We start from the raw sequence: 27,539 nt of genomic DNA, 5'->3' as shown, positions 1-27,539 counted from the left end.
GAGAGTGTTTTGAACAAAATAAATGAACACATTTTAAAACATTCTGTAGATATCGTAGACTCAAAATGCATCTTGGGTCTGGACATTCAAGACGACTACAGGTAACCCCCCCCGGGTAACCCCCCCCCCCCCCCCCGACTACAGGTAACCCCCCCAGGTAACCCCCCCCAGGTAACCCCCCCCCCAGAAAAAAAATAAAGAAATATGTTGATGGCACTCGGTTGTTCAGGAACATATGGGGACTGTAATCTCACCAGATCTAGAACCAGGGAGAACATATGGGGACTATAATCTCACCAGATCTAGAACCAGGGAGAACATATGGGGACTGTAATCTCACCAGATCTAGAACCAGGGAGAACATATGGGGACTATAATCTCACCAGATCTAGAACCAGGGAGAACATATGGGGACTGTAATCTCACCAGATCTAGAACCAGGGAGAACATATGGGGACTGTAATCTCACCAGATCTAGAACCAGGGAGAACATATGGGGACTGTAATCTCACCAGATCTAGAACCAGGGAGAACATATGGGGACTATAATCTCACCAGATCTAGAACCAGGGAGAACATATGGGGACTGTAATCTCACCAGATCTAGAACCAGGGAGAACATATGGGGACTATAATCTCACCAGATCTAGAACCAGGGAGAACATATGGGGACTGTAATCTCACCAGATCTAGAACCAGGGAGAACATATGGGGACTGTAATCTCACCAGATCTAGAACCAGGGAGAACATATGGGGACTGTAATCTCACCAGATCTAGAACCAGGGAGAACATATGGGGACTGTAATCTCACCCGATCTAGAACCAGGGAGAACATATGGGGACTGTAATCTCACCCGATCTAGAACCAGGGAGAACATATGGGGACTGTAATCTCACCCGATCTAGAACCAGGGAGAACATATGGGGACTGTAATCTCACCCGATCTAGAACCAGGGAGAACATATGGGGACTGTAATCTCACCCGATCTAGAACCAGGGAGAACATATGGGGACTGTAATCTCACCCGATCTAGAACCAGGGAGAACATATGGGGACTGTAATCTCACCAGATCTAGAACCAGGGAGAACATATGGGGACTGTAATCTCACCAGATCTAGAACCAGGGAGAACATATGGGGACTGTAATCTCACCAGATCTAGAACCAGGGAGAACATATGGGGACTGTAATCTCACCAGATCTAGAACCAGGGAGAACATATGGGGACTGTAATCTCACCAGATCTAGAACCAGGGAGAACATATGGGGACTATAATCTCACCAGATCTAGAACCAGGGAGAACATATGGGGACTATAATCTCACCAGATCTAGAACCAGGGAGAACATATGGGGACTGTAATCTCACCAGATCTAGAACCAGGGAGAACATATGGGGACTGTAATCTCACCAGATCTAGAACCAGGGAGAACTCTGGTGTGCTGCGTGTTTTAAGAGGCAGTGCTGGTTTCCTGGCTATCTGCTCCTCTGTCAACGGAGGCACGTGCTTGATGAAGAAGTACCTGAAAAAAAAACAGAGCAGGCACAGATATCTTAGTTGGTCCAAGTAGTTGGTCCTTGCGCACTATTACTAAGTAAGTTAAATGGTGTGATAAGAGATGGGGTTTGGTCTGTTTAAAATGGAATAACATTTTTTGCCCAAACTGCTGAGCTCTTTCTACTACGTATTATTTAAAGAGAGAGGCACTTAAAACTGTGTTTGGTTGGTGAGTTTGATCAAATGAACGAAGCAGTACTCACGGATCAAAGACTTCCCAGTCTTCCTCGTAGGTGCCCTCTGCAGGGGCCGTGGGAGGGGCGTGGGGGTAACAGCTGACTGGGATGCAACCCGGAGCTAATTCAGGGACAACGGCACATTCAAACATTTTTTTTTTTAAATACAGAAATTCACCTTTTATTTATTCACATGTACTTTTTCCCCCAGCGAATTCATCATGATATAAAACACAGCAAGTAAAAAAAAAAGAAATCCACCATATTCCATAATCACACAATCTACAAGTCTCCCTCGCAAGTTCTAAATTGACCCATAGCATAACCTAAGAGCAACCAATGTCACAGTTACCTGTTAGAGGGGGCATATCTGTAACCATCTCCCCTTCTTCGACGGGTGGCTCTGGGGTAGCCAGAGGTGGCTGTTGTGGTGGCGGTGCTAACGGAGCTGGGGTAACAGAGGACAGGACGATGCCCTCTGTAGATGCTGGGGTACTGGTGGGCATCTCCTCCACCACCACCACCACTGTCTCCTTCTCCAGCTGCTTCATGATCTCCTCAGCCTCCGGCGCCTGCCCGGGGGAGCCAGACTCGGGAGTAGCTGGATACAGAAGGGAACACAGGAGAGAAATTGAGTGAATCTCAAAAAAAAAGAGAAAAAAAAGTTTAAAAAAAAAAGAGTTTTCCTTGAATCTTATTTTGTGTGAGTCTCCGATGTTTTTTGTCCTCCATTCGTGGCGTCCTCTCCTCTCCTTCTCAAAATGACAGAGGGAAGAGAAGAGCCCATTGGACAAGATCTTCTCCTCGGATCTTCTGTCCAATGCTCTCCTCTCCTCTCTCTGACGTCTTCATAGGGAGGCGAGAAGAGGACGTGACAAATCAAGGAAAAATACATTTCAGATTCAACCACGGAACACAAGGTTAAATAACCGATTTTCTTTAGGATAGTTTAAAAAAAAATTTATTAAAAAAAAGACAAATGATAAAACACTGGCGGCAGATTGTGTTACCTGTCTTGGTAGCAGGAGAGAAGAAGTTGAAGACAGGAGAGAAGATGGTCCCCAGGAGAGTGGTGCGAGGCGGGCTGCTCGCTGCCTCCACTGGGACCTCCAGTTTACCGTTGGGCTTCAGTGGCTTACTGTTCAACGTCATTGGTTCTGAGAGAAAGTAGTCACTTATTTCAACTGTTATCCTGTTGAGGAGGTGTAGGGGGCAGTATTTTCACGGCCGGATGAAAAACGTACCCAAATTAAACTGGTTACTACTCTGGCCCAGAAACTAGAATATGCATATTATTAGTAGATTTGGATAGAAAACACTCTGAAGTTTCTAAAACTGTTTGAATGGTGTCTGTGTATAACAGAACTCATATGGCAGGCAAAAACGTGAGAAAAATACAACCAGGAAGTGGAAAGTCTGAGAATTGTAGTTCTTTTGATTCTCTATCGAAACTACAGTTTCTGTGGGGTGACGTTGCACTTCCTAAGGCTTCCATTGGCTCTCTAAAGCCTTCGGAAAGTGGTTTGAGCATTCTCCTGTCACTGGGCAGATAATAGGAGCTCAGTCACTGAGTGGACTGCCTGGAGACAAAGGGATTGGATATGCGCGGTCCCGCGAGCGCGCCGTTCCTTCTTTTTCTTCTTGAATGAATATGCTATTGTCCGGTTGGAATATTATCGCAATTTTACGTTAAAAATACATTTACATTTTAGTCATTTAGCAGACGCTGCAGACGCCATTGCAAACACCATGCTCTACCAACTGAGCCACAGGGAGGCCATAAAGATTGATTTTAAACAGCGTTTGACATGCTTCTAAGTACGGTAATGGAACATTTTGACTTTGTCTCTGGTACCACGCTCACGCGTTATGCCTTTGGATAGTGCTCTGTACGCACAAACAAAATGGAGGTATTTGGACATAAATATGGATTATTTGGAACAAAAACAACATTTCTTGTGGAAGTAGCAGTCCTGGGAGTGCATTCTGACGAAGATCAGCAAAGGTAAGAGAATATTTATAATACTAATTCTGAGTTTAGGTGACCCCGAACTTGGTGGGTGTCTGAATAGCTCACCGTGATGGCTGAGCTATGTACTCAGAATATTGAAAAATGTGCTTTCTCCGTAAAGCTATTTTAAAATCTGACACAGCGGTTGCATCCAGGGGTAGTCTATCTATAATTCTTTAAATAATTGTTATATATTTTGTCAACGTTTATGATGAGTATTTTTGTAAATTGATGTGCTTATTCACCGGACGTTTTGGTGGGAATACATTTTCTGAACATCACGCGCCAATGTAAAATGCTGTTTTTGGATCTAAATATGAACTTTATCGAACAAAACATACATGTATTGTGTAACAATGTCCTAGGAGTGTCATCTGATGAAGATCGTCAAAGGTTAGTGCTTCATTTAGCTGTGTTTTGGGTTTTATTGACATGTCCTTGCTTGGAAAATGGCTGTGTGATTATTTTTGTCTATGTACTCTAACAATCTAATATTTTGCTTTCGCTGTAAAGCCTTTTTGAAATCGGACAATGTGGTTACATCAAGGAGAAGTGTATCTTTAAAATGCTGTACAATAGTTGTATGTTTGAGAAAGTTGAATTATGACATTTTGTTGTTTTGAATTTGCCGCCCTGATATTTCACTGGCTGTGTCCCGCAGGTGGGACCTACCGTCCCACGTAGTCCATAGAACTTACACTACTTAGGACTGACATGATAATAAAAAAATTTAAAAAATGAACACTACAGAGATATTTATGGTAAAACAAGACATTCGGAATACATAAATATTCATAACTGACTTGCTGCAACGTTTCCAGATGTGCACAAAGAGGGTGTTGCTACAATTTGACGTCATCAAGCAGAACTATAAATGACGCCCCCTATTCCTCCACACTCTTATTATTATTATTATTATTATTATTATTATTATTATTATTATTATTATTATTATTATTATAATGTAAATGACAGATTACCCTGTGTCATGTCTGGACTCTCTAACTCACCAGGTTTGTTAGCACCTCTCCTGCAGCCCCTGGCGATGGCTTTGGTTGGTGGGTGAGGAGAAGACGTGATCAGGTTGCTGCTGTCCACTTTACAATCAATACGACTCCTCTTAGCTGGGATGTCCTGCTCTACCTGGGAGAGAAGAAGAAGGGAGGGATGAGATGGGATGTCCTGCTCTACCTGGGAGAGAAGAAGAAGGGAGGGATGAGATGGGATGTCCTGCTCTACCTGGGAGAGAAGAAGAAGAAGGGAGGGATGAGATGGGATGTCCTGCTCTACCTGGGAGAGAAGAAGAAGAAGGGTAGAGATTCAGCTCATGTGAAATGTTCTGATTTCATGTTTTTTTTTTTTTTTTTATGCAAGAGAAAAATATTTTATAAAATGTGTGAAAAATCCAGTGTGGTCTTAATGGGTACCGAGGGTTCTATTTAAGCCCAAGGGTGTTCACAATAAGCCCAGCTCTTACAAATATAATAATCTCCCCTAAAGTGAAAAATCATGTGATCATTGCTATTCATCATGGAAGCCTCATAACAGGGGGTGTCCAGCCCAATCAGCAGAGATCAATGTGGGACAAGGCTTTTGTCAATACCAACCAGTACACACCTGATTTGACTAATCAAAGGCTTCAAATCAAGACATGATTAGTTGAATAAGCGTTACTGCTTGGTTAGAACACAACCCTGCAACCACACCGGCTCTCTGGATAAGAAGCCACGCAACAAAGACCATAACTCTTAATTAACATTTTCCTAAAGCCTGTCTGAAGAGTTTAAAATCTCCCTCTCTGCTGTCTTCCTAAAGCCTGTCTGAAGAGTTTAAATTCTCCCTCTCTGCTGTCTTCCTAAAGCCTGTCTGAAGACCGTTTCAAATCTCCCTCTCTGCTGTCTTCCTAAAGCCTGTCTAAAGAGTTTAAAATCTCCCTCTCTACTGTCTTCCTAAAGCCTGTCTGAAGAGTTTAAAATCTCCCTCTCTACTGTCTTCCTAAAGCCTGTCTGAAGAGTTTAAAATCTCCCTCTCTGCTGTCTTCCTAAAGCCTGTCTGAAGACCGTTTCAAATCTCCCTCTCTGCTGTCTTCCTAAAGCCTGTCTAAAGAGTTTAAAATCTCCCTCTCTACTGTCTTCCTAAAGCCTGTCTGAAGACCGTTTCAAATCTCCCTCTCTACTGTCTTCCTAAAGCCAGTCTGAAGAGTTTCAAATCTCCCTCTCTGCTGTGTATAAAAGGTTGTGGACCCCCCAAAAAAACAGAATCTCCTGGATGAATGAAGGACAACAACAGGACAACGCCCCCACATAAAAGTGCATGAGTAGTCACCCAATAGCCATCTTGTCTCTCATTTGTTTTTGTTCAGTACTTGCAGATGTTCTATCCCCGATACCCCTCAACCCTGATGTGATTGACTTCCTGTCCACTCCAAACATCTCGGAGAGAGTACAGAGGTTTATAATTGTTCCTAGTCTTGGTAAAGGCACCATGGCAAGATGCATAACTGCAGTTTGAGTATTTTAAAAATCAACATAAATCTGAAGAAAAAAAACATTTATAAAATCAGGTTAATTGAATATTAGGGATATCAACATACTATCCCAATGCATTTCAATGCAAACTGGGCTTAATAAGAAACATTACTTATGTTAAAAAAGACAAATATCAAAGTTCAGTCAAAATATTTGGAAAACAATGGTTTGGGGTATAAATATACACTAGAGTACAATATTATGTTAAGTTAGTATTGATCAATACTCTTTCCATTCTGTATAGAGTGGCTACTTCATGAGCTACTGTACCCTTTTAGTCAAAGGTGTCAAACTCTCTCCAGGAAGGACCGAGTGCCTGCAGGTTTTTCGCACCTCCCTTGTACTTGATTGATGAATTAAGGTCACTAAATAGTAAGGAACTCCCCCCACACATCTGGTTGTCTACATCTTCATTGAAAGGAAAACAACTAAAACCTGCAGACACTAGCCCCTCCATGGAGTGACTTTAACACCCCTGCTTTAAGCCCATCACATGCTAAACGCATTAAAAATCACATAACAATGCTAGGTTCATTTAACAGTAAAATAAAGACTAAATGCATTGACAAATGTCAGCTGTGAAGGGGTGAGATTTATCTTGTTATGGTTCACCAAGTTGTGTTGCTTTTTGATTTGACTGACGTGTTAGCATGGGGGGAAAAAAACATTTTCAATTAGCAAGAAATAGTCATTAACATCCACGTAGTGTGAATATATCAACACATTAAAATCTCTAAAAAATATTACATGAAGTATGATCACTTATCTGAGATGTTACTAGAAATAACTGGAAAAAAATGGTGTTTCTCAATCACCTCCACACCAAAGTTTGGTTTATCCAGCTTTTAAATTGCCCACCAGTAGCAACTTACACATAATTGTCAATAACTTAAATGAAACATCCGATTGTCTTAGAATAACACATTTATGGATATAACCAGATGAATTGGTTGAAACATTTAAGAAAAACAGCAGGATTGTTTTGTGGTATTTTGGGGGGGGGGGGGGGGGGGGGGGGGGGGTTTACACAAAGATGGATGTGGGTTTAAAATGGGGACACTTCCCCTAAGTAAAAAGTGCTCCAAATGAGAAGAGAGAAGGACAATATACCTGGCAGGAGAGCATTGCTTTATCTTTCAATGTTAAACTGCTGAACAGCCAGAAGCAGCACAGAAAAAGGGCTCCGGCAAAGCTACAAATTGATATTTATCTCCATGTCCTGCTTAGAATTGTGAATGAGAGCACTCAGGTGGTTGCCACCATTAGCAGGTCTGTATTCACTCCTCCTTACCCCTTCCCCTTGGCCCAAACACTGACGTTTGCAGAGGGGGTACCGGGCCAGTTACATGAAGATGGATCACCCACCTTGACAGCATTTCCCCTGATGAACTTCTTGATGGTGGAGAACAGGCCGGTCTCATTCTTCTGCATCCTGAGGCCTCTCCTGGACGGGGACTCCACCTCGCAGTGTTTCCTCTTGGCCTGGGCTGGGCGGGGTTCTGAGGCTGGACGGCCGGGGCTGGGTTTGGGCTGCTGAGAAGCCTTCCGTACTCTCAGCCTCATCATCCTACACGTTACATGGAAGACTGGTGTGGCAGCACGGCAAGCAGGCAGGGAAATATATAGATTACAGGTACAACACAAAGAGGGAACACAGGAAACCAGTGAGATGCCATGTAGCGACACTATATATACACACACACACAAAAGTATGTGGACACCCCTTAAAATTAGTGGATTCGGCTATTTCAGCCACAGGTGTATAAAATCGAGCACACAGCCATGCAATCTCCATAGACAAACACTGGCAGTAGAACTGTCATTACTGAAGAGCTCAGTGACCGTCATTGGATGACACATTTCTAACCAGTCAGTTTGTCAAATTTCTGCCATGCTAGAGCTGCCCCCGGTCAACTGTAAGAGCTGTTATTGGAAATGTCTAAGAGCAACAACGGCTCAGCCGCAAAGTGGTAGGGCCACACAAGCTCACAGAACGGGTCTGCCAAGTGATGAAGAGTGTAAAAATCGTCTGTCCTCGGTTGCAACACTCCACTACCGAGTTCCAAACTGCCTCTGGAAGCAACGTCAGCACAATAACTGTTCATCGGGAGCTTCATGAAATGTGTTTCCATGGCCGAGCAGCCGCACACAAGCATAAGATCACCATGCAGAATTACACCCGTCGGCTGGAGCGGGGTAAAGCTTGACACCATTGGACTCTGGAGCAGTGGAAACATGTTCTCTGGAGTGGTGAATCACGTTTCAGTATCTGTCAGTACGATGGACAAATCTGGGCTTGACAGATGCCAGGGGATGCCCGAATGCATACAATGACATTCTAGTCAGTTCTGTGCTTCCAACTTTGTGGCAACAGTTTTGGGAAGCCCCAAAACCAGGAATGGTTTGTCGAGATCGGTGTGGAAGAACTTGACTGGCCTGCACAGAGCCCTGACCTCAACCCCATCAAACACCTTTGGGATGAATTAAAACGCTGACTGCCAGCCAGGCCTAATTACCCAACATCAGTCCCCGACCTCACTAATGCTCTTGTGGCTGAATGGAAGCAAGTCCCCACAGCAATGTTCCAACATCTAGTGGAAAGCCTTCCCAGAAGAGTGGAGGCTGTTATAGCAGCAAAGAGGGAACCAACTCCATATGAATGCCCATGATTTTGGATTGAGATGTTCAACGAGCAGGTGTCCACATACTTTTGGTCATGCAGTATATATCTCAGAGCCACAATACAGGAAACCAGTGAGGTGCTATGTAGCTACAGAGCCTTGGGAAAATATTCAGACCCCTTGACTTTTTCCACTTTGTTACATTACAGCCGTATTCTAAAGTGAATTAAATAAAAACAATTCCTCAGCAATCTAAACACACAATGCCACATAATGATGAAGCAAAAAAACGTTTTTTTTTGTTGTTTTTTTTAAACTCTTGCAAATGTTGGTCCCGTGTGGCTCAGTTGGTAGAGCATGGCGTTTGCAACGCCAGGGTTGTGGGTTCGATTCCCACGGGGGACCAGTACGGAGAAATTCTTTTTATGAAATGTACGCATTCACTACTGTAAGTCGCTCTGGATAAGAACGTCTGCTAAATGACTAAAATGTAAATGTAAATGTATTAAAAATAAAAAAACGGAATACCTTATTTAGTATTCAGACCCTTTGCTATGAGACTCAAAATTGAGCTCAGGTGCATCCTGTTTCCATTGATCATCCTTGAGATGTTTTTACAACTTGGTTTGGAAAGGCACACCTGTCTATATAAGGTCCCACAGTTAACAGTGCATGTCAGAGCAAAAACCAAGCCACGAGGTTGAAGGAATTGTCTGTAGAGCTCTGAGACAGGATTGTGTCGAGGCAGGGACTGGGAGACAAGCAAGGATCGAGGGAAAGATGAACGGAGCAAAGTACAGAGAGATCCTTGATGAAAACCTGCTCCAGAGCGCTCAGGACCTCAGACTGGGGCGGAGGTTCACCTTCCAACAGGACAACGACCCTAAGCACACAGCCAAGACAACGCTGGAGTGGCTTCGTGACAAGTCTCTGAATGTCCTGAGTGTCCCACCCAGAGCCCAGACTAGAACCCGGTCAAACATCGCTGGAGAGACCTGGGAGACACTCCCCAAATACTGGTGTGCCAAGCTTGTAGGGTCATATCCAAGAAGACTTGATGCTGTAATCGCTGCCAAAGGCGCCACAATAAAGTACTGAGTAAAGGGTCTGAATATTTATGTAAATGTGATATTTCACAGGAAACCAGTGAGGTGCCACGTAGCTCTCTCAGAGCTTCACAGCCACAATTCATTTTTTTCATAATAAATAATAAAATGTAAAAAAAATATATAGCCCTAACAATACTTGACATTTATATCCCAAAAAGTATTATATCTACAAATGAGTAGAGAGGTGCTTGTTTCAACCTGATCGGCTGAAAGCGATAAACAACTTCCGAGATTAGCATTTAGCCACTAGCATGGTGGTGGAAAATGGTGTTTCGATAAGCAAAGTAAACTTTTTCACCACCTTATCGCCATTAATGTTTGTACCATGTTTTGTGCTGCTACCATGTTGTGTTGCTGTCTTAAGTCTCTCATTGTGATGCGTGTTTTGTTTATTTATATATAAAATGTAATCCCAGTCCCCTAAAGGTCAAGTTGAGGAGGAAATCGAAGACTGTGCAGCCTGACGGAGAATGTTTTTTTTTGTTAGTGGTCGACCGATTAATCGGGCCGATTAATTAGGGCCGATTTGACGTTTTCATAACAATCGGTAATCTGCATTTTTGGATGCCGATTATATTGCACTCCACGAGGAGACTGCGTGGCAGGCTGACCACCTGTTACGCCAGTGCAGACAGCAAGGAGCCATGGTAAGTTGCTAGCTAGCATTAAACTTATCTTATAAAAAACCAGCAATCAATCTTAACATAATCACTAGTTAACTACACATGGTTGATGATATTACTAGTTTAACTAGCTTGTCCTGCGTTGCATATAATCAATGCGGTGCCTGAAATTGTGTGGTCACTTCTCTTGCGTTCAGTGTAAGCAGAGTCAGGGTATATGCAGCAGTTTGGGTCCTCTGGCACGTTGCAAACTGTGTGAAGGCCATTTCTTCCTAACAAAGACCGTAATTAATTTGCCAGAATTTTACATAATTATGATATAACATTGAAGGTTGTGCAATGTAACAGCAATATTTAGACTTAGGGTTGCCACCCGTTCGATAAAACACAAAACGGTTCTGTATTTCACTGAAAGAATAAACGTTTTGTTTTCAAAATGATAGTTTCTGGATTTGACCATATTAATGACCTAAGGCTCGTATTTCTGTGTTTGTTATATTATAATTAAGTCTATGATTTGATATTTGATAGAGCAGTATGACTGAGCAGCGGTACGCAGCAGCAGGCTCGTAAGCATTCATTCAAACACTTTCCTCCGTTTGCCAGCAGCTTTTCGCAATGCTTGAAGCACAGCGCTGTTTATGACTTCAAGCCTATCAACTCCCAATATTAGGCTGGCAATACTATAGTGCCTATAAGAACAACCAATAGTCAAAGGTATATGAAATACAAATGGTAGCGAGAGAAATAGTCCTATAATAACTACAGCATAAAACTTCTTAACTGGGAATATTGAAGACTCATGTTAAAAGGAACCACCAGCTTTCATATGTTCTCATGTTCTGAGCAAGGAACTTAAACGTTATCTTTTTTACATGGCACATATTGCACTTTTACTTTCTTCTCCAACACTGTTTTTGCATTATTTAAACCACATTGAACATATTTCATTATTTATTTGAGACTAAATAGATTTAATTTATGTATTACATTACAAGTTAAAATAAAAGTGTTAATTCAGTATTGTTGTAATTGTCATTAATACAAACATATAAAAATCGGCCAATTAACCGGTATCGGCTTTTTTGGGGGGGGGGGGGGTCCTCCAATAAATCGGTATTGAAAAATCATAATCGGTCGACCTCTAGTTTTTGGTACGAACCGGTCTATGAGGGATACGAATGTATTGCCGGCTTCATAGACGGTAAGATGATACGACTCAATATCGCCATCTGAGCCTTCCCTGTTGGTAGAGCATGGTGTATAAGGTAGCGTAGCTACTGTATAGCCTTCCCTGTGGCTCAGTTGGTAGAGCATGGTGTATAAGGTAGCGTAGCTACTGTATAGCCTTCCCTGTTGGTAGAGCATGGTGTATAAGGTAGCGTAGCTACTGTATAGCCTTCCCTGTGGCCCAGTTGGTAGAGCATGGTGTATAAGGTAGCATAGCTACTGTATAGCCTTCCCTGTGGCTCAGTTGGTAGAGCATGGTGTATAAGGTAGCGTAGCTACTGTATAGCCTTCCCTGTGGCTCAGTTGGTAGAGCATGGTGTATAAGGTAGCATAGCTACTGTATAGCCTTCCCTGTGGCTCAGTTGGTAGAGCATGGTGTATAAGGTAGCATAGCTACTGTATAGCCTTCCCTGTGGCTCAGTTGGTAGAGCATGGTGTATAAGGTAGCATAGCTACTGTATAGCCTTCCCTGTGGCTCAGTTGGTAGAGCATGGTGTTTGCAATGCAAGCATGGTGTGTGCAACGCCAGGGTTGTGGGTTCAATTCCCACGGGGGACCAGTACAAATGTATGAAATGTATGCATTCACTACTGTAAGTAGCTCTGGATAAGAGCGTCTGCTAAATGACTAAAACGTAAATGTAATGTAATGTTGGCCCTTGGGCTACGCCACTGGCGGCTGTTACCCTCTATGTGAAGGCATTTGCTGCTTTGACTAGACGCCTACTTCTAGAATTTCTCTTAAACCAATTTGGGTTAAGGTTTTAAAAAAAACTGATTTTTATCTAACATAAAGTTATTGCTATGACTATTTAAAAACACATTTTAACTTTAATACACTCAGGGGTGGACAAAGTCATGTTTTGTTAAATTAAGACAGAAGCAAAATGTTTATTTTTCATAAATATTTTTTCCCCAGATATAGCCAATTGAGTTTGTGGCTGTGGTAACTAGTGAAAAACCGATGTGTAGAACAACTTCCATTATGTTACATGTCAAACTCATTCAACGGCGCTCCTCTCTTGTACTTGATTGATAAATTAAAGGTCACTAAATAACAAGGAAATTCCCTCATTTGGTTGTCTAGGGCAACCTGTGGAATCAGTTTGACACTCCCTTACATTATGTGGATACTGAAAAATATGAATTTCTATTATGATCATTTAAAACAATTAAAAAATCTGATTTAAATTCAGCTCGTTAATAGGACATAGATAACTACCCATCGTGCACCAAAAAAATAAAATAAAAAAAACAATACAGAGTGGTATCTAATATACTACAGTACCTATGGAGTTATGATCCATTTTATGAACAGTTACCAACTGCGAGAAGTGGGCGGTGTTCGTTCTGCTAACTTGGTTAGGTAGCTAAAGTTGTTGGCTAACTTGGCTACCTAGCTGCTATTAGTGGGAGAGGCCTCACTAGCTACCTAACTTAGTAAGAAAAAAAAAAAAGATAATTCCTTGACACACGCCAGAAGAATTTTTTTTTTTAACGTTAACTAGCCCAATATATTTGTTTTATCTAGCATTTGCTAGTAAAAGTACAAGACAGTAAACAGCACAGAAGCATGAGCCTTGTATTAGCTAGCTAGTTGTGTTATGTAACCGCTAGCTAGCTAACTAATTATTTAATTACGGACGTTATAAACGATCTAGTTAGCTGTTCACGACATAACTAGATAGTATATAGTTAGCCAAAGAAATATGGACTAGATAACAATAACAAAAGTAACACGAGAATAGCTGTCTGGCTATCGAACTAACGTTAGCTAACTACGTTACGTTACAGAGCTAGTTAGCTAAAGTTAGCCAGCTAATATTAGCTAGCTAGCTAGCAATGTTGATTTCACGATTGCCACCAAACAAGGAACATGGAAAGATACCGTTAAGCTATGAAATAAAACATATGGCTGACAACTATTATTGCAAAACATGTCGCTAGATAGTTACATCCTTTGATAACCAATTAGCTGGGCTTATAACTAACATTAGCTACACCAAGTTGGCCATTTAGCTAGCTATCTCACAGCTAACTGGTGATATGGCAGTCGTTTGAATAAAAAAAAAAAAAAAACATGTTGACACAGCCATAACCAATAAACGTTACTTACCGATGGAGCCAAGAAACTCGTAACTAAAACTCGCCGCTGGCCTGTCCACTGGTAGCCGCAACTGTGCGGCCACAGAGAGAGCGGTCTGTCTGTCAGCTGTGTTTAGGACCACATACCACCGACTGGCTCTGTGGACGCCATTTCCCGCCTCATCACAAACACACTGGATGCATTGGATTTAACTACACTGAATATATAGCGCTACTAGTGTGATGTCTAGGAATGTGGATTACATTGCCAGAAGACGCCGACCCTACAATTACCCTTTGTTTACACAATACTGCACTGGGGTCAGAACGTTATATTTCAGAAAACATGCCTCAAATTGCAAGGATGGGATATGACACTGTATTCCACATTTTACCTTTATCCACACTGATATGTTGAGCAGATTGAAATAATTAATCGTTTTTCCTGTAAAACTGCACTTTTCATCCTCATGCTAGATAGCAGTAGCCACTTTGGAATGGCAGCGTCAGCCAATCAGCTCCTTTGTTGTTCAATGTGTCACGCCATTCCATAATGGCTGCTGTGGCTATTGCTAGCTAGCATGAGGAAGAAAAGGGTAATTTTCTGGAAAAACTAGCAGTATTTCAAATCTTCTCAACGGAGCAGTGTGGATGAAGGTAACATTGAGTACAGTGGCATATCCCATCCCTACATTGAGGTGTTTTCCGACCCATATCTCGCTCCAGCTCAATGGTGTCTTAACGTAACCATGTTTAGTACCCCAGTGCAGTTCAGTGTAAACAAGCGTAATGGTAGGGTAGATATCTTCTGCCAAGTGGATTACAGTACATGCAATGAATTTAGTGTACCACCACTGAAAACAGCTGAAAGCAACCACTGAATAACATCATAGGTATGCAGTAAGAAATGTCATTTTTTCCTCATTTCTCATTCACATGTGGCTGCACTGGAGTAAAGCGAGTGCACCCACTGTAATTAGAAACCTACCTCATCAGAAACCCTGGATAATTCATACATTTGACCTGTGCAAGTGCACATAAGGTAGCCAGCATTATACTGGTAGGAAAGGTGTCTCCAAAACAGTCCAGCAGTTTTCAAAAAAGGTTTTGGAAAGCAAAGTCTGATCACATTCTTCCTTAGTCATTGGCTGCGTCTACACAGGTAGCTCAATTCGTATATATTTTTTTCAGTAATTGGCATTTTGACTAATCAAATCAGCTCTGAAAAATATCCTATTTAAAAGATCTCATGTGATTGGTCAAAAGACCAATTAGTGGAAAAATATCAGACTTGGGCTGAATGTGTAAACGCAGCCATATGCTTCTTTCATAACCAAGTAGTAGGAGGTGGGAATTTACCAGTTGGATGCATTCATGTGCTTTGAACTTGCTGAAAAACACTGATTAGCTAATGGCCAACAAGCTGAGTAAACCATAAACTAAAACTATCATGCTTGTAAACAAATTAGTGTTAAAAAAACAATAGATGTATTTTTTATAAATAATGTTTATGTTGGATTGCTGTTATATAGGTCATTTCCTTAGTAGGTGATGTCAGCATGTGGGAGAAGTGGGAACTCAGGATAATAGACGAGTTTCGCACTAGTAATTACCAGCTGGAAGGCCGTTCAAGTGGATTGTTCCCTGTCGTAATGTGGTAAATTCCCACTTGGTTAGGAACACAGCAATAGTCTACTAAGCAGAGTACTAGTGTGTGTGGATGCCTTGTATGGTATGGTCATTGTAAGCAGAGAAGGATGTCATATTACAGTATTTGTTCAACAACAAAGCAGCCCTTCAGTATAGGTTATCAGCAAAATACAACACTGGAAGAAATGCAAGGACAAACTATGACATTTGTTATTTATTAAAATTACACATCTTTATAATATAGCACATATTCTTTATGAAATGACAGAAGGACAATCCTATGTAATAGAAGCCTACTGATGTGATGCCGATTGTCATATTAGCTGTAGAGATCTAATGTTGGCTTTGTAAATTAGTATTTCAATGCATTGAAGTATAAAGCTGGTAAATTCTCTCCTAATTATCCTTATGATAATAAGATATTCAATGATATACATTCCATTATCAGATTTTGACATTTTGTAAATATAGGCCTATATGTGAAACAAATCCTGCCTGGAAGAACATTTAAGCAATAAGGCCAGAGGGGGTGTGGTATATGGCCAATATACCACAGCTAAGGGCAGTTCTTAAGCACGACGCAACGTGGAGTGCCTGGACACAGCCCTTAGCCGTGGTATATTGGCCATATACCACAACCCCCCGAGGTGCCTTGTTGCTATTATAAACTGGTTACAAACATAATTAGAACAGTAAAAATAAATGTTTTGTCATACCCGTGGTATACGGTCTGATATACCACGGCTTTCAGCCAATCAGCATTCAGGGCTCGAACCACCCAGTTTATAATGAACGATATAGTATGTCATGGAATGCTGCAATATTACTTTCGTCATCGATTTACTTTGAGATTTCAATTGATTGTCAATGACTTGTTTAATTGTTTTATGAAGGTGGTTATTGTAATGGTTATTGTGGTTATTGTAATGGTTATTGTGGTTATTGTAATGATTCCAGTGTAGTAGTCGGGAACTGCACATCTTAATAGATTATAACTTCTATTTCATCCCAAGGTGCATGATTTTCCTGTATGGTCCTGGTCCACCCCAGAATCCCCTTGGGGGAAAAAGATCAGATTTACATTTAAGACTAATATTCCCCACCAAAAAGATCCATTTAGACATTTATTTCCTGCCACTTTAGTCTACATACGGGTTTATTTTTTATTAGGGCACACGACAGAAAACATTTGAAAACGTTTTTGCAACAGAAAATGAAAATAAGGGTGTCTTATTGGTTAAACGCTCCATGTTTCAGTCAGTTTTTCCATTTTGGTGCCTAATGAACACAACCCAGGAATTCTCTTTGACAGCTACTTACTTGAGAAGACCATGCCAGTACAGCTGAGGCATCACGTTAGCTTTCATGTGGTACATGGTCCATCTCTCCTTGCTTTGGTCAATGGGGAATGTCTCCAATGGCTGCCCACTATAGTCAAACTCAGCCAGAATGACTGTACTGTAACTCGTCACCAAAGGGCAGGAAGTGTAGCCGTCGTACTGTAAACACAAGTATTTTAGCACTGTGTTCTCTTGTAGATTATGAAAAAACTAAATATGCAACGTATTTGTAATAAAAAAAAATAGAGGTTAGGTTTAGTTTAATTAGTGTTAGTTAGGTAACGTACCTTCCGATCTGGCGTTTCATTCTTCAAGACTTTTGAAATTGTTCTGTCCAGAATACTAGACTGGGCAGCTGGAAAAAACATACACCATGTTATCTTTCCCATGCTCAATAGAAAATATACTACATGTAGCCAGGTCCATAATTATTGCCACCCTTGATAAAAATGAGCAAAAATAAAACTGTATAAAATAAATAACTCAAATACTGAGCTATTTTGTATGCTTAAAACAATTGGTAAATTATATTATTTTATACCAATACAATTGTTCAGAGAAGTAGTACGAAAAATCTGAGGAAGATGGGGGTCAAAATGATTGGGACCTCTGTTTTCAATACTCTAGCACCCTCTCCCCTCATGATGATAACAACACTGAGCCTTTTTCTAAAAATGTTTTATGAGATTGTTCCCCAATGCTGGAAGAGGAGCCCGAGTGATAAAGTTTGGGAACCCCTGTCTTAGACCATTCCACCATACAATTTTTTTTCCTCCAGGAACTTGATATCCTTCAATGTTATGGAGGTATTTTGCTTCCACAGGGTGCTGGAGTAAAACGGGGCAGGGTGCTGGAGTAAAACAGGGCAGGGTGCTGGAGTAAAACGGGGCAGGGTGCTGGAGTAAAACAGGGACAGGGTGCTGGAGTAAAACAGGGACAGGGTGCTGGAGTAAAACGGGGCAGGGTGCTGGAGTAAAACAGGGACAGGGTGCTGGAGTAAAACAGGGCAGGGTGCTGGAGTAAAACAGGGCAGGGTGCTGGAGTAAAACAGGGCAGGGTGCTGGAGTAAAACCATTTTAAACCCCATCTTTTTTAGATGTATAACTTGTTCAACAAAACCTCTTTCTCTGAACAATTGTATTGGTATAAAATAATATAATTCCCCAATTGTTTTAAGCATACAATATAGCTCAGTATTTGAATTATTTATTTTATACACAGTCTTTTTTACTCATCTTTATCAAGGGTGCAAATAATTAATTATGGTCCTTTTCAACCTGGCAAGTGGGCAGGCAAATACCATTAAAAAAGTTTTGCAAGAGCCGTTTCCCCCCAACTTGGTGTTTTGGTGTGTTATTTTTTGTAGTGGGAAAATAGAAGAACTGAAACCACATACCCACCGCAGCAGCCGTCTTGGCTGTTGGCAGGTTGGTGCAGTCTCCGATCCCAAACACGTTGGGATACCTGTTATGTTGAAGGGTCTCTTTGTTGACGTCCAGCCAGCCACCCTCATCAGCCAATGAGGATCCTTTAACCACCGGGTTGGGTCCCATTGGAGGAGTGACATGAAGCATCTCATACTGACAGAAAGAAAGAAAAGATTGATGATTCATTGACTGAAAATGAGCAAAACAAATGAAATTATACAACTATGACTGTCTTGTTGATGCCCAGTGAATGTTCCGATATGAATAATTCTGGATTGCTTGTTTCTTAGCATCAAGCTTCTATGTCATCTTAGATAATCTATTGCAGATGTGTAAACAAACCCCTCTGAACTACCATTCTGTGTTCTCCATTTGTACATCATAGCAACCTGGAACTTAGCCTGGTCCCAGATATGTCTGTGTTGTCTTGCCAACTCCTACGGTCTTTGTGATACATGATAATGACCATAGGCATAGGAGTTGGTCACATAACACAAACAGATCTGGGGCCAGGCTGCCTGGAACTTACCTCAAACACTTCAGTTTCTCCGGGATTATCAAGGTTTTCAAACACGGCCTCCTGCTTGTTGGCCCGGACCTCGATGAGGTTGTGTCTGAGATTCACCTGGATGTCGCGATTCTTCACTATCTCCCACAATGCATCTGCATATTTCTTGATCCCAAACAGCACTGGCAGTGACGTGTTGTACATGATGTTGGCAGTTGCTCTTTTTCCTGTCTTCGAGAGGGATCAGATCAGAAGAACTTTATGATGGGTTGTGTTCAGTAAGTATGAAATGGAAGAAAAAGACTGAACGGAGTGAAACAGGAAGATATTATCTGAACACGTCCAATAAGAAACACTTCCGTTGCGAAATGTTTTGCTAAAAATGTCCACTAATAAACACGACCCAGATAATATTTGACAAAAATAGAGATTTATCATAATACATGTTTATAAAAGCTTTATCTGATGCATTTTGTATCATTAGTATTAAAATACCTTTCTGAGATAAGCATCGGTCAGGTACATGATCTTCTGTGGTGCTCCTGCACACTTCACCGGAGTGTTGGGGAAAGAGAATACAGCATTGCCCTCCTTGAAGTTCTGCAGTGCACTCCAAGTCTTCTCCACGGTTTGCACAGAGTAGTTTGAACCAATCTTAAATTTCACCCAATCTTCAATCTCAGGCAGACCTTTGATCTAGAAAGTCATTGTAAGAAGACCAAAAGATTGTATCATTGGCAGAGACTGACGCGTACAATTGCAACGACTTCGATATATATCACAAATGAAAGAATGTCCACAACGGATGAATGAATTCTCTAATTGAACGGTTTATTAAAGCGGAAATCACACAGGCTACTGTTTGGCCATAGCCTACGCCAAACAACTAACTCATAACAACACAACAGAACACAACAACAGAACAACAGAACACAACATCAGAACACAACATCAGAACACAGGCACACGTAACTGTCCAATCGTGTCGCTACATTATTATACAGTAAGTCTTATGTCGAAAACAATATTATAGGAAGTTAAATATGATCACCTTCTCATAGTGTAGTTGTAGACCTAGAGCCACTATCAGATACTGGTAGGAGATCTGTTACAGGGAAAACAATACGTTTCAGTCAGTTGTAGGGTGGAAAATGATTGTACGCCCACTTCCTTGGATAGGACATGTAAAAGCTGAAATTGACTTCATTGACATTTGGTTAGTTTCATATCAAGACCCGTTTCATATTAAGAGGATCTCTATAACATCTGACGTCGCCAGGAAAGGTGGGCAAACTAGATTACGACAACACTCGACTGACCTTTGCCTTGCTCACGTTGATACCAAGACCAATAATGACGTTTGATCAAGTCAATCAACATGTATTAAATCAAAATAAACGATAGGAAAGTAAAAAAAAAAAAAAAAAAACAGACCTTCCTACCTCCATGCCATTGTCTGTGCGTACAGTGTTCGTGTCTGGGTGGATCTCCTGAACATTAGATCTCACCCACTTGACTCCAGGCGGTATGACACTGGATGTAGGTCGACCAGAGGAGGCCACACTTTTCGCCCCAGCTCCAACCAACGTCCAGATAGGCTGATAATAGTGCATCTATAAAAACACATGGAAGAATGCTGCTCAATAATGTTGTCCCATGCACTAGACTACAAGTTCCTCCCAAATGGCACCCTTATTCCCTATATAAATGCACTGTGGGCCCTGGTCTAGTAGTGGACTACAGCGGCTTCAGAAAGTATTCACACTTTTTCCACATTTTTGTTGTGTTACAGCCTTAATTTAAAAATTGATTAAATTTAGATTTGTTTTTGTCACTGGCCTTCACTTAATATCCCATAATGTCAAAGTGTAATTGTGTTTAGCTTTTTTTTTTTTTTTTAACAAATTCATTACAAAATGAAAAGCTGAAATGTCTTGAGTCAATAAGTATTCAACCCCTTTGTTATGGTAAGCCTAAATAAGTTCAGGAGTAAAACTTTGCTTAACAAGTTACATGGAATAGTGTTCAATATGATTTTTGAATGACTACCTAATCTCTGTACCCCACACACAATTATCAGTAAGGTCCCTCAGTCGAGCAGTGAATTTCAAACACAAAGACTAGGGAGGTTTTCCGATGCCTCGCAAAGAAGGGAACCTATTGTTAGATGGTAAAAATAAAATAAATAGCAGACATTGAATATTCCTTTGACCACGGTGAAGTTATTAATTACACTTTGGACGGTGTATCATTACACCCAGTCACTACAAAGATATAGGCGTCCTTCCTAACTCAGTTGCCGGAGAGGAAGGAAACCGCTCAGGGATTTCACCATGAAGTTAATGGGGACTTTAAAACAGTTACAGAGTTTAATGGCTGTGATAGGATAAAACAGAGGATGGATCAACAACATTGTAGTTACTCCACAATACTAACCTAATTAACAGAGTGAAAGTAAGGAAGCCTGTACAAAATATAAATATTCCAAAACATGCATCCTGTTCGCAACAAGGCACTAAAGTAAAACTGCAAAAAATGTGGCAAAGCAATTGACATTTTGTTCTTAATACAAATTGTTATGTTTGGGGCAAATCCAATACAACACATTACTGAGTACCATTCTCCATATATGCAAGCGTAGTGGTGGCTGCATCATGTTATGGGTATGCTTGTAATTGTTAGGGACTGGGGAGTTTTTCAAGATAAAAAACAAACGGAATGGAGCTAAGCACAGGCAAAAGCCTAGAAGAAAACCTGGTTCAGTCTGCTTCACACCAGACACTAGGAGATTAATTCACCTTTCAGCAGGACAATAACCTAATTTCACAAGGCCAAATCTACTCTGGAGTTGCTTGCCAAGAAGACAGTGAATGTTCCTGAGTGGCCGAGTTACAGTTTTTACTTAAATCTACTTAAAAATCTATGGCAAGACCTGAAAATGGTTGTCTAGCAATGCTAACCAATTTGACAGAGCTTGAAGAATTTTTAAAAGAATAATGGGCAAATGTTGCACAATCCATGTGTGGAAAGCTCTTAGAGACTTACCCAGAAAGACTTGCAGCTGTAACCTGAAAAGTATTGACTCAAGGGTGTGAATACTTGTGTAAATAAATACTGTATTTCATTCTCAATAAATTGTGTGTAGATGGGTCAGAATTATTATTTTTTAAATCTATTTTGAATAAAGGCTGTATTAACAAAATGTGGAATAAGTCAAGGGGTATGAATACTTTCTGAAGGCACATTGGATTGACTGTAGACCTCTCTGATTCAGAGGGGTTGGGTTAAATGCGGAAGACACATTTCAGTTGAAGGCATTCAGTTGTACAACTGACTAGGTATCCCCCTTTCCCTTTCCCTAGCACCAATGCTATAGGGAATAGGCCACCCTTTAGTAGTCAACAACTGTCTTTAATACCTCACTGGTTTCCACTACGGCCACATTTTCCGCCCCAAGCTTCCTCTTCATCCGAGCACTCATTGCGATGCCCCCACTTCCTCCTCCCAGCACTAGGACCTTGTAATGCTCTTTGGAGGAGGCATTGCCGCTGCTGGTGTGGAGACGACAGATGCCTATACCAGCAGTCCTATGGCACTGCCTCCACAGGGCTGGCTGTCGATGCATGACTGTCACTGTAGCCATGTATTCCCTTCTGTATCTCTAGAATGTATTAAAAGTCAGAATTCAGTTCCAATGATTACATAGGCTTAAAGGGACAGATTATTGACAGGCAGTGTAGTCAAAGGAATGAACAGCAGAGCAGTGTGCAAACATAAAAACAAGCCTTTTCTAAAAAAAATAATAATAGGTTTACTTCAGTTTATTTAGTAAATATTTACGCTATTTTCTTAAAACCGCATTGTTGTTTAAGGGCTTATAAGTAAGCATTTCACCTATTGTATTCGGTGCAAGTGACAAATACTATTTTATTTGATAGTAGGCTTTCCTAGTAAGTTAAATGATGTTGAAAATACTTTTGACGTTATTTTTTTTAATAAAAAAAACAAATCAGGTACATTTTCCAGATGTTGAAAATACGTATTTTCTGGGCGTTAAAAAAATAGGTACATTTTCGGTTCTAAACGAAAGTTAAAAAAAGAGCTCATTAGAGACATTGGCCAAATTTCAACTGCCACATACAATGTTTACTTCGTTGAGAATAATGTATCATAATAATAATTTCTTTATCCATTTAATATAGGAAAGAGGAGCCAAATGAAGATTACAACATAGAATATGTATCATTGCTCCCATCGGGCACATTGCTCTTATGCAAGCTTCTTCAAAAGTTTAAATTAAAGAAAAATGGCAGCCATGATGTTCAGAATATACCAACAGACCAGTTAAACTACAATAACACTGATTTTAAGTCGCTCTGGATAAGAGAGTCTGCTGAATGACCAAAATGTAAATGTACACTACCGTTCAAAGGTTTGGGGTCACCTAGAAATGTCCTTGTTTTTGAAAGAAAAGCACATTTATTGTCCATTTAAAATACATCAAACTGATTAGAAATACAGTGTAGACATTGTTAATGTTGTAAATGACTATTGTAGCTGGAAACGGCAGATTTTTAATGGAATATCTACATAGGCGTACAGAGGCCCACTATCAACAACCATCACTCCTGTGTTCCAATGGCACGTTGTGTTAGCTAATCCAAGTTTATCATTTTAAAAGGCTAATTGATCATTAGAAAACCCTTTTGCAATTATGTTAGCACAGCTGAAAACTGTTGTTCTGAATAAAGAAGCAATAGACTAGTTGAGTATCTGGAGCATCAGCATTTGTGGGTTCGATTACAGGCTCAAAATGGACAGAAACAAAGAACTTTCTTCTGAAACTCGTCAATCTTCTTGTTCTGAGAAATGAAGGCTATTCCATGTGAGAAGTTGCCAAGAAACTGAAGATCTCATACAACGCTGTGTACTACTCCCTTCACAGAACAACGCAAACTGGCCCTAACCAGAATAGAAAGAGGAGTGGGAGGCCCCGGTGCACAACTGAGCAAGAGGACAAGTACATTAGAGTGTCTAGTTTGAGAAACAAACGCTTCACAAGTCCTCAACTGGCAGCTTCATTAAATATTACAGGCAAAACACCAGTCTCAGTGAAGAGGCGACTCCAGGATGCTGGCCTTCTCGGCAGAGTTCCTCTGTCCAGTGTCTGTGTTCTTCTGCCCTTGTTAATCTTTTCTTTTTATTGGCCAGTCTGAGAGATGGCTTTTTCTTTGCAACTCTGCCTAAAAAGGCCAGCATCCCGTAGTCGCCTCTTCACTGTTGACATTGAGACTGGTGTTTTGCGGGTACTATTTAATTTAGGCTTGCGTGGGCTAACAATTTCCCAGCCTAATTGTAACCAAATATCCAAACGGAGATTCCGTGACAACAGAAATCATACATTGATTGATAATCCCCACGCTTGTCTCAAAGCAGAGCGATAACTACTATCCCATTCATGGTGCTGTAAAGCAACAATATGATAAATGCATTCAGTGGCATTAGCCTACTTTATTCCAATATTTTCGTAATTCAGTGATATTCATTCCGACAATAATTATTAGTTGATCTGTCCAGTTATGGTTATGAAAACGTGAATACATAATGGTAGGATTTGCGAAGTAATGAGGACACGTCTTGCCAAGTTTATTACTGCCATGATGACCGTAACAGCCGGCGCTGCCTAGCGACCAACAAATCTCATCAACGCATATTGCTTACACCGGATTTAGCGAAAACTAGTCTTATTTTTGGTTTGTACAACAGGTTTAAATTCTGATCCCAAAATCGGACGTATCTACGCCGACCTAGCATTTAAAACCCAACTTGTTTATGCCCAACTGGTGCAACTGGCCGGTGTACTGTACTGAAATCAGAAGGGTGGGATGGGACTTTGATAAATGCAGAAAATAAATTAAAACAAAAAACGTTCTACCACAGTGACCATGTTATTTTTGCAAATACTATTTGATTCTGAGTTCGGACATACAAAGTTTGTAATGTAAAAACTAATTATAAGAGGCATACTTTCTGTTTTTCCCGAACTCACTTCTGGCACATGTTCAGATCAAATACACCGCAATACAAACTGTTTACGTGTCCTAATAATTCTTAAATTGGTTCTCTGATTAGACGTTTTAATCGGCGCATTCTTACGTTGATTATGACTTTACACCGATCAATATAAAACAGAATAGGGTGCATGTTTACATGACTAATCCCCTTCTCGGCCTTCTGTCATAATCAGTTTAATATCAAATTTGTAGTGTGTATGTAAACGTAATCTATGATTGGTTTAGATTTGGTCCGGGCCCCAATCAGGTGTCTATGGTTTGGCCTGGGCCATATCAAGCCTGGTCTGAAACGGGACTAAATCTGAACAAAAACGTAGACTTCTACATTTGGGCCAAATTCGGACCAACAATCTATTTCCGTGGAAGTTGAAATCAAGGCCAAAAGACGTCGGTCCATGCTTTTAGTGTATTGAGGCTACAGTATATCGTCCCGAAATCAAATTGTGTTGTCGCATAGTACGTAGCTGTCTCACGACCAATTTTACTTATTCAACCTACTTCATTGCCGATCCACATAGTAGGCAACATCTATGTGTTTTGTTGAAAAATAAATCGTGTAGAGAAAAATTATTTGAAGTAAACAGCAACCTATTCTCAGAAGTTATTATCAATCAAAGCCATCCAGGCTGTATCACAACCGGCCGTAATTGGTAGTGCCAATGGGCCCAACTTTGGCCGGGGTAGGTCGTCATTGTAAATACGATTTTGTTCTGACTTGCCTAGTTAAATAAATAAATAAATACAAGTTATAACTCACGCAGAGAAGCCCTATTCATGTTGCCGCGTTCAGGAAAAATCGGAACTCGGAAACTCTGACATTTTCGACTTGGAAACTCGTTGTCGAAAGATACTCAGTTTCCCATTTGGAAAGTATCAGAATCAACAAAAAGGAAGCTCACCGCAAAAAGAAAAGAAAAAAAAGGAAGGCAAATTTTAACTCGGAATTTCCGAGTTGTCTTGAAAACACCAACAATTTTGTCAAGACAGAAACCTACCTCATTTAACGAAGGAAATTGCGAAAACGGGATATGATCCTTGCAGGCTGGCGATCAACCCACAGACTTCTATTAAAACTGGTCTATCTTTTTGAACACATGCGTCGAGAGTGTCACCGATTGCATAATACCCAGAATGACCTGGGTCGCGTTCAGTATGGCCATCGTTTTAAAACGTACTGAACACGATTTTTTTCCGCCTTTACTCTGTTTGACTTTCCACACCACCTTATCTTGCCGGTTTCAAAAAAGTTCCAGGTAAAGTCACACGGAAAAGAAAAAGAGAGAACATTCTATAGTTTTCAAACGCACCACTTTTCGCTGCAGAGCAAATTAGGGCAGTCTAGGCTACAGTAACCTCGCCCCCAGGCTATTGCGCACAGCGGAAGTTGGAGGAAGTATCTGGGGACTAGATTAAGGCTACGGTAAATACAAATTGGCCTCGTTTCACAAAACCCAGACTCAAATCAGTTCAAACAGTAGCTGGGTCATTCAATTAAACCTGTATTTTTTTAGTTCCTCAGACCTTTTTAAGTGTATTGCGTCACCAACATCTAATTTAAAAAGCTTAATTTATAAACATTGAAATGTCCCCTGTAATGAAGTGTAAGAAACATGCATTTTGCTACACAGGCAATAACATCTGCTATAAATATCAGAAAATATCTTGTTTATAACTGACACAATGCATTTTGTCATGTCATCTGTGGCCTTCACTGAATTTGTACTTAGAATATGACTAATATAATTTACACATAGATTTTTGCCATCGATGTAAACATCTATTTGTGCACTTTTGTTGAGTATGTATTTTTCCAAATAAATGCATGATTATTGATTAAAATTACAATATCGATTTGCTTACCTCAGTCTACCCTGTTAAGCCAACCAATCTCCGCCCATAAAAATTGTGAATTTATCCTTATATGCTACCTGGTCTCCATACCAAATGTAACATATCATACTAAATAGAGTGTTTTGCTAGCACAGACTGGAATATGTTCTGGGATTCCTCCGATGGCATTGAGGAATACACCACATCAGTCATTGGCTTCATCATTAAGTGCATCGATGACGTAGTCCCCACATTGACCCTACGTACATACCCCAACCAGAAGCCATGGATTACAGGCAACATCCGCACTGAGCTAAAGGCTTGAGCTGCCGTTTTCAAGGAGCGGGACTCTAACCCGTAAGCTTATAATAAATCCCGCTATGCCCCCCGACGAACCATCAAACAGGCAAAGCATAAATACAGGACTAAAATCGAATCGTACAACACCGGCTCTGATGCTCGTCGGATGTGGCAGGGCTTGCAAACCATTACAGACAGCAAAGAGAAGCACAGCTGAGAGCTGCCCAGTGACAAGAGTCTACCAGATTAGCTAAACTACTTCTATGCTCGCTTCGAGGCAAATAACACTGATCCATGCATGAGAGCACCAGCTGTTTCCGGAAGACTGTGTGATCACGCTTTCTGCAGCTGATGTGAGTAAGACCTTTAAACAGGTCAACAGTCACAAGGCCGCAGGGCCAGACGGATTAACAGGATGTGTACTGCGAGCATGCGCTGACCAACTGGCAAGTGTCTTCACTGACAT

The 27,539-nt window shown here is 40.8% G+C and overlaps 2 protein-coding genes across 6 annotated transcripts in view; both read right to left on the bottom strand.

The window, feature by feature from the left end:
* Positions 1–14,188, bottom strand: part of ctdspl2a (CTD (carboxy-terminal domain, RNA polymerase II, polypeptide A) small phosphatase like 2a) — a 19,835-nt gene extending 5,647 nt beyond the window's left edge. Inside the window, exons 1-7 of one of the 4 annotated variants that reach the window (XM_029757430.1) lie at positions 13,976–14,188; positions 7,643–7,844; positions 4,760–4,940; positions 2,749–2,895; positions 2,091–2,339; positions 1,766–1,859; positions 1,416–1,527 (exon numbers count right to left, since the gene is read on the bottom strand). In XM_029757430.1, the coding sequence (XP_029613290.1) occupies positions 1,416–1,527; positions 1,766–1,859; positions 2,091–2,339; positions 2,749–2,895; positions 4,760–4,940; positions 7,643–7,843 (984 nt within the window). In that variant the 5' untranslated portion in view covers position 7,844; positions 13,976–14,188. Of the gene's footprint in view, positions 1–1,415; positions 1,528–1,765; positions 1,860–2,090; positions 2,340–2,748; positions 2,896–4,759; positions 4,941–7,638; positions 7,864–13,975 lie in introns of all 4 variants that reach the window. The other 3 variants (XM_029757429.1, XM_029757432.1, XM_029757431.1) reach the window with 3 other exon arrangements.
* A 2,102-nt stretch (positions 14,189–16,290) lies between these two features.
* sqor (sulfide quinone oxidoreductase) lies at positions 16,291–26,282 on the bottom strand. 2 transcript variants are annotated; one of them, XM_029757439.1, is made up of 10 exons: positions 25,939–26,282; positions 22,288–22,530; positions 20,312–20,482; positions 19,921–19,974; positions 19,365–19,565; positions 18,891–19,100; positions 18,331–18,514; positions 17,222–17,289; positions 16,915–17,093; positions 16,291–16,650 (listed from the first exon to the last, which is right to left on the bottom strand). In XM_029757439.1, exons 2-10 carry the CDS (start codon positions 22,510–22,512, stop codon positions 16,593–16,595), a joined length of 1,350 nt encoding a protein of 449 aa, XP_029613299.1. In that variant the 5' UTR covers positions 22,513–22,530; positions 25,939–26,282; the 3' UTR covers positions 16,291–16,592. The 2 variants fall into 2 exon arrangements, with proteins under 2 accessions (XP_029613299.1, XP_029613300.1); XM_029757440.1 differs by lacking the exon at positions 25,939–26,282 and adding an exon at positions 25,701–25,721.
* Between the last annotated feature and the right edge of the window lie 1,257 nt (positions 26,283–27,539).

Source organism: Salmo trutta, chromosome 7 (genome assembly GCF_901001165.1).
Source record: "Salmo trutta chromosome 7, fSalTru1.1, whole genome shotgun sequence".
Classification (NCBI taxonomy): Eukaryota; Metazoa; Chordata; class Actinopteri; order Salmoniformes; family Salmonidae; genus Salmo; species Salmo trutta.
This window is presented reverse-complemented; position numbering and strand designations above follow the sequence as displayed.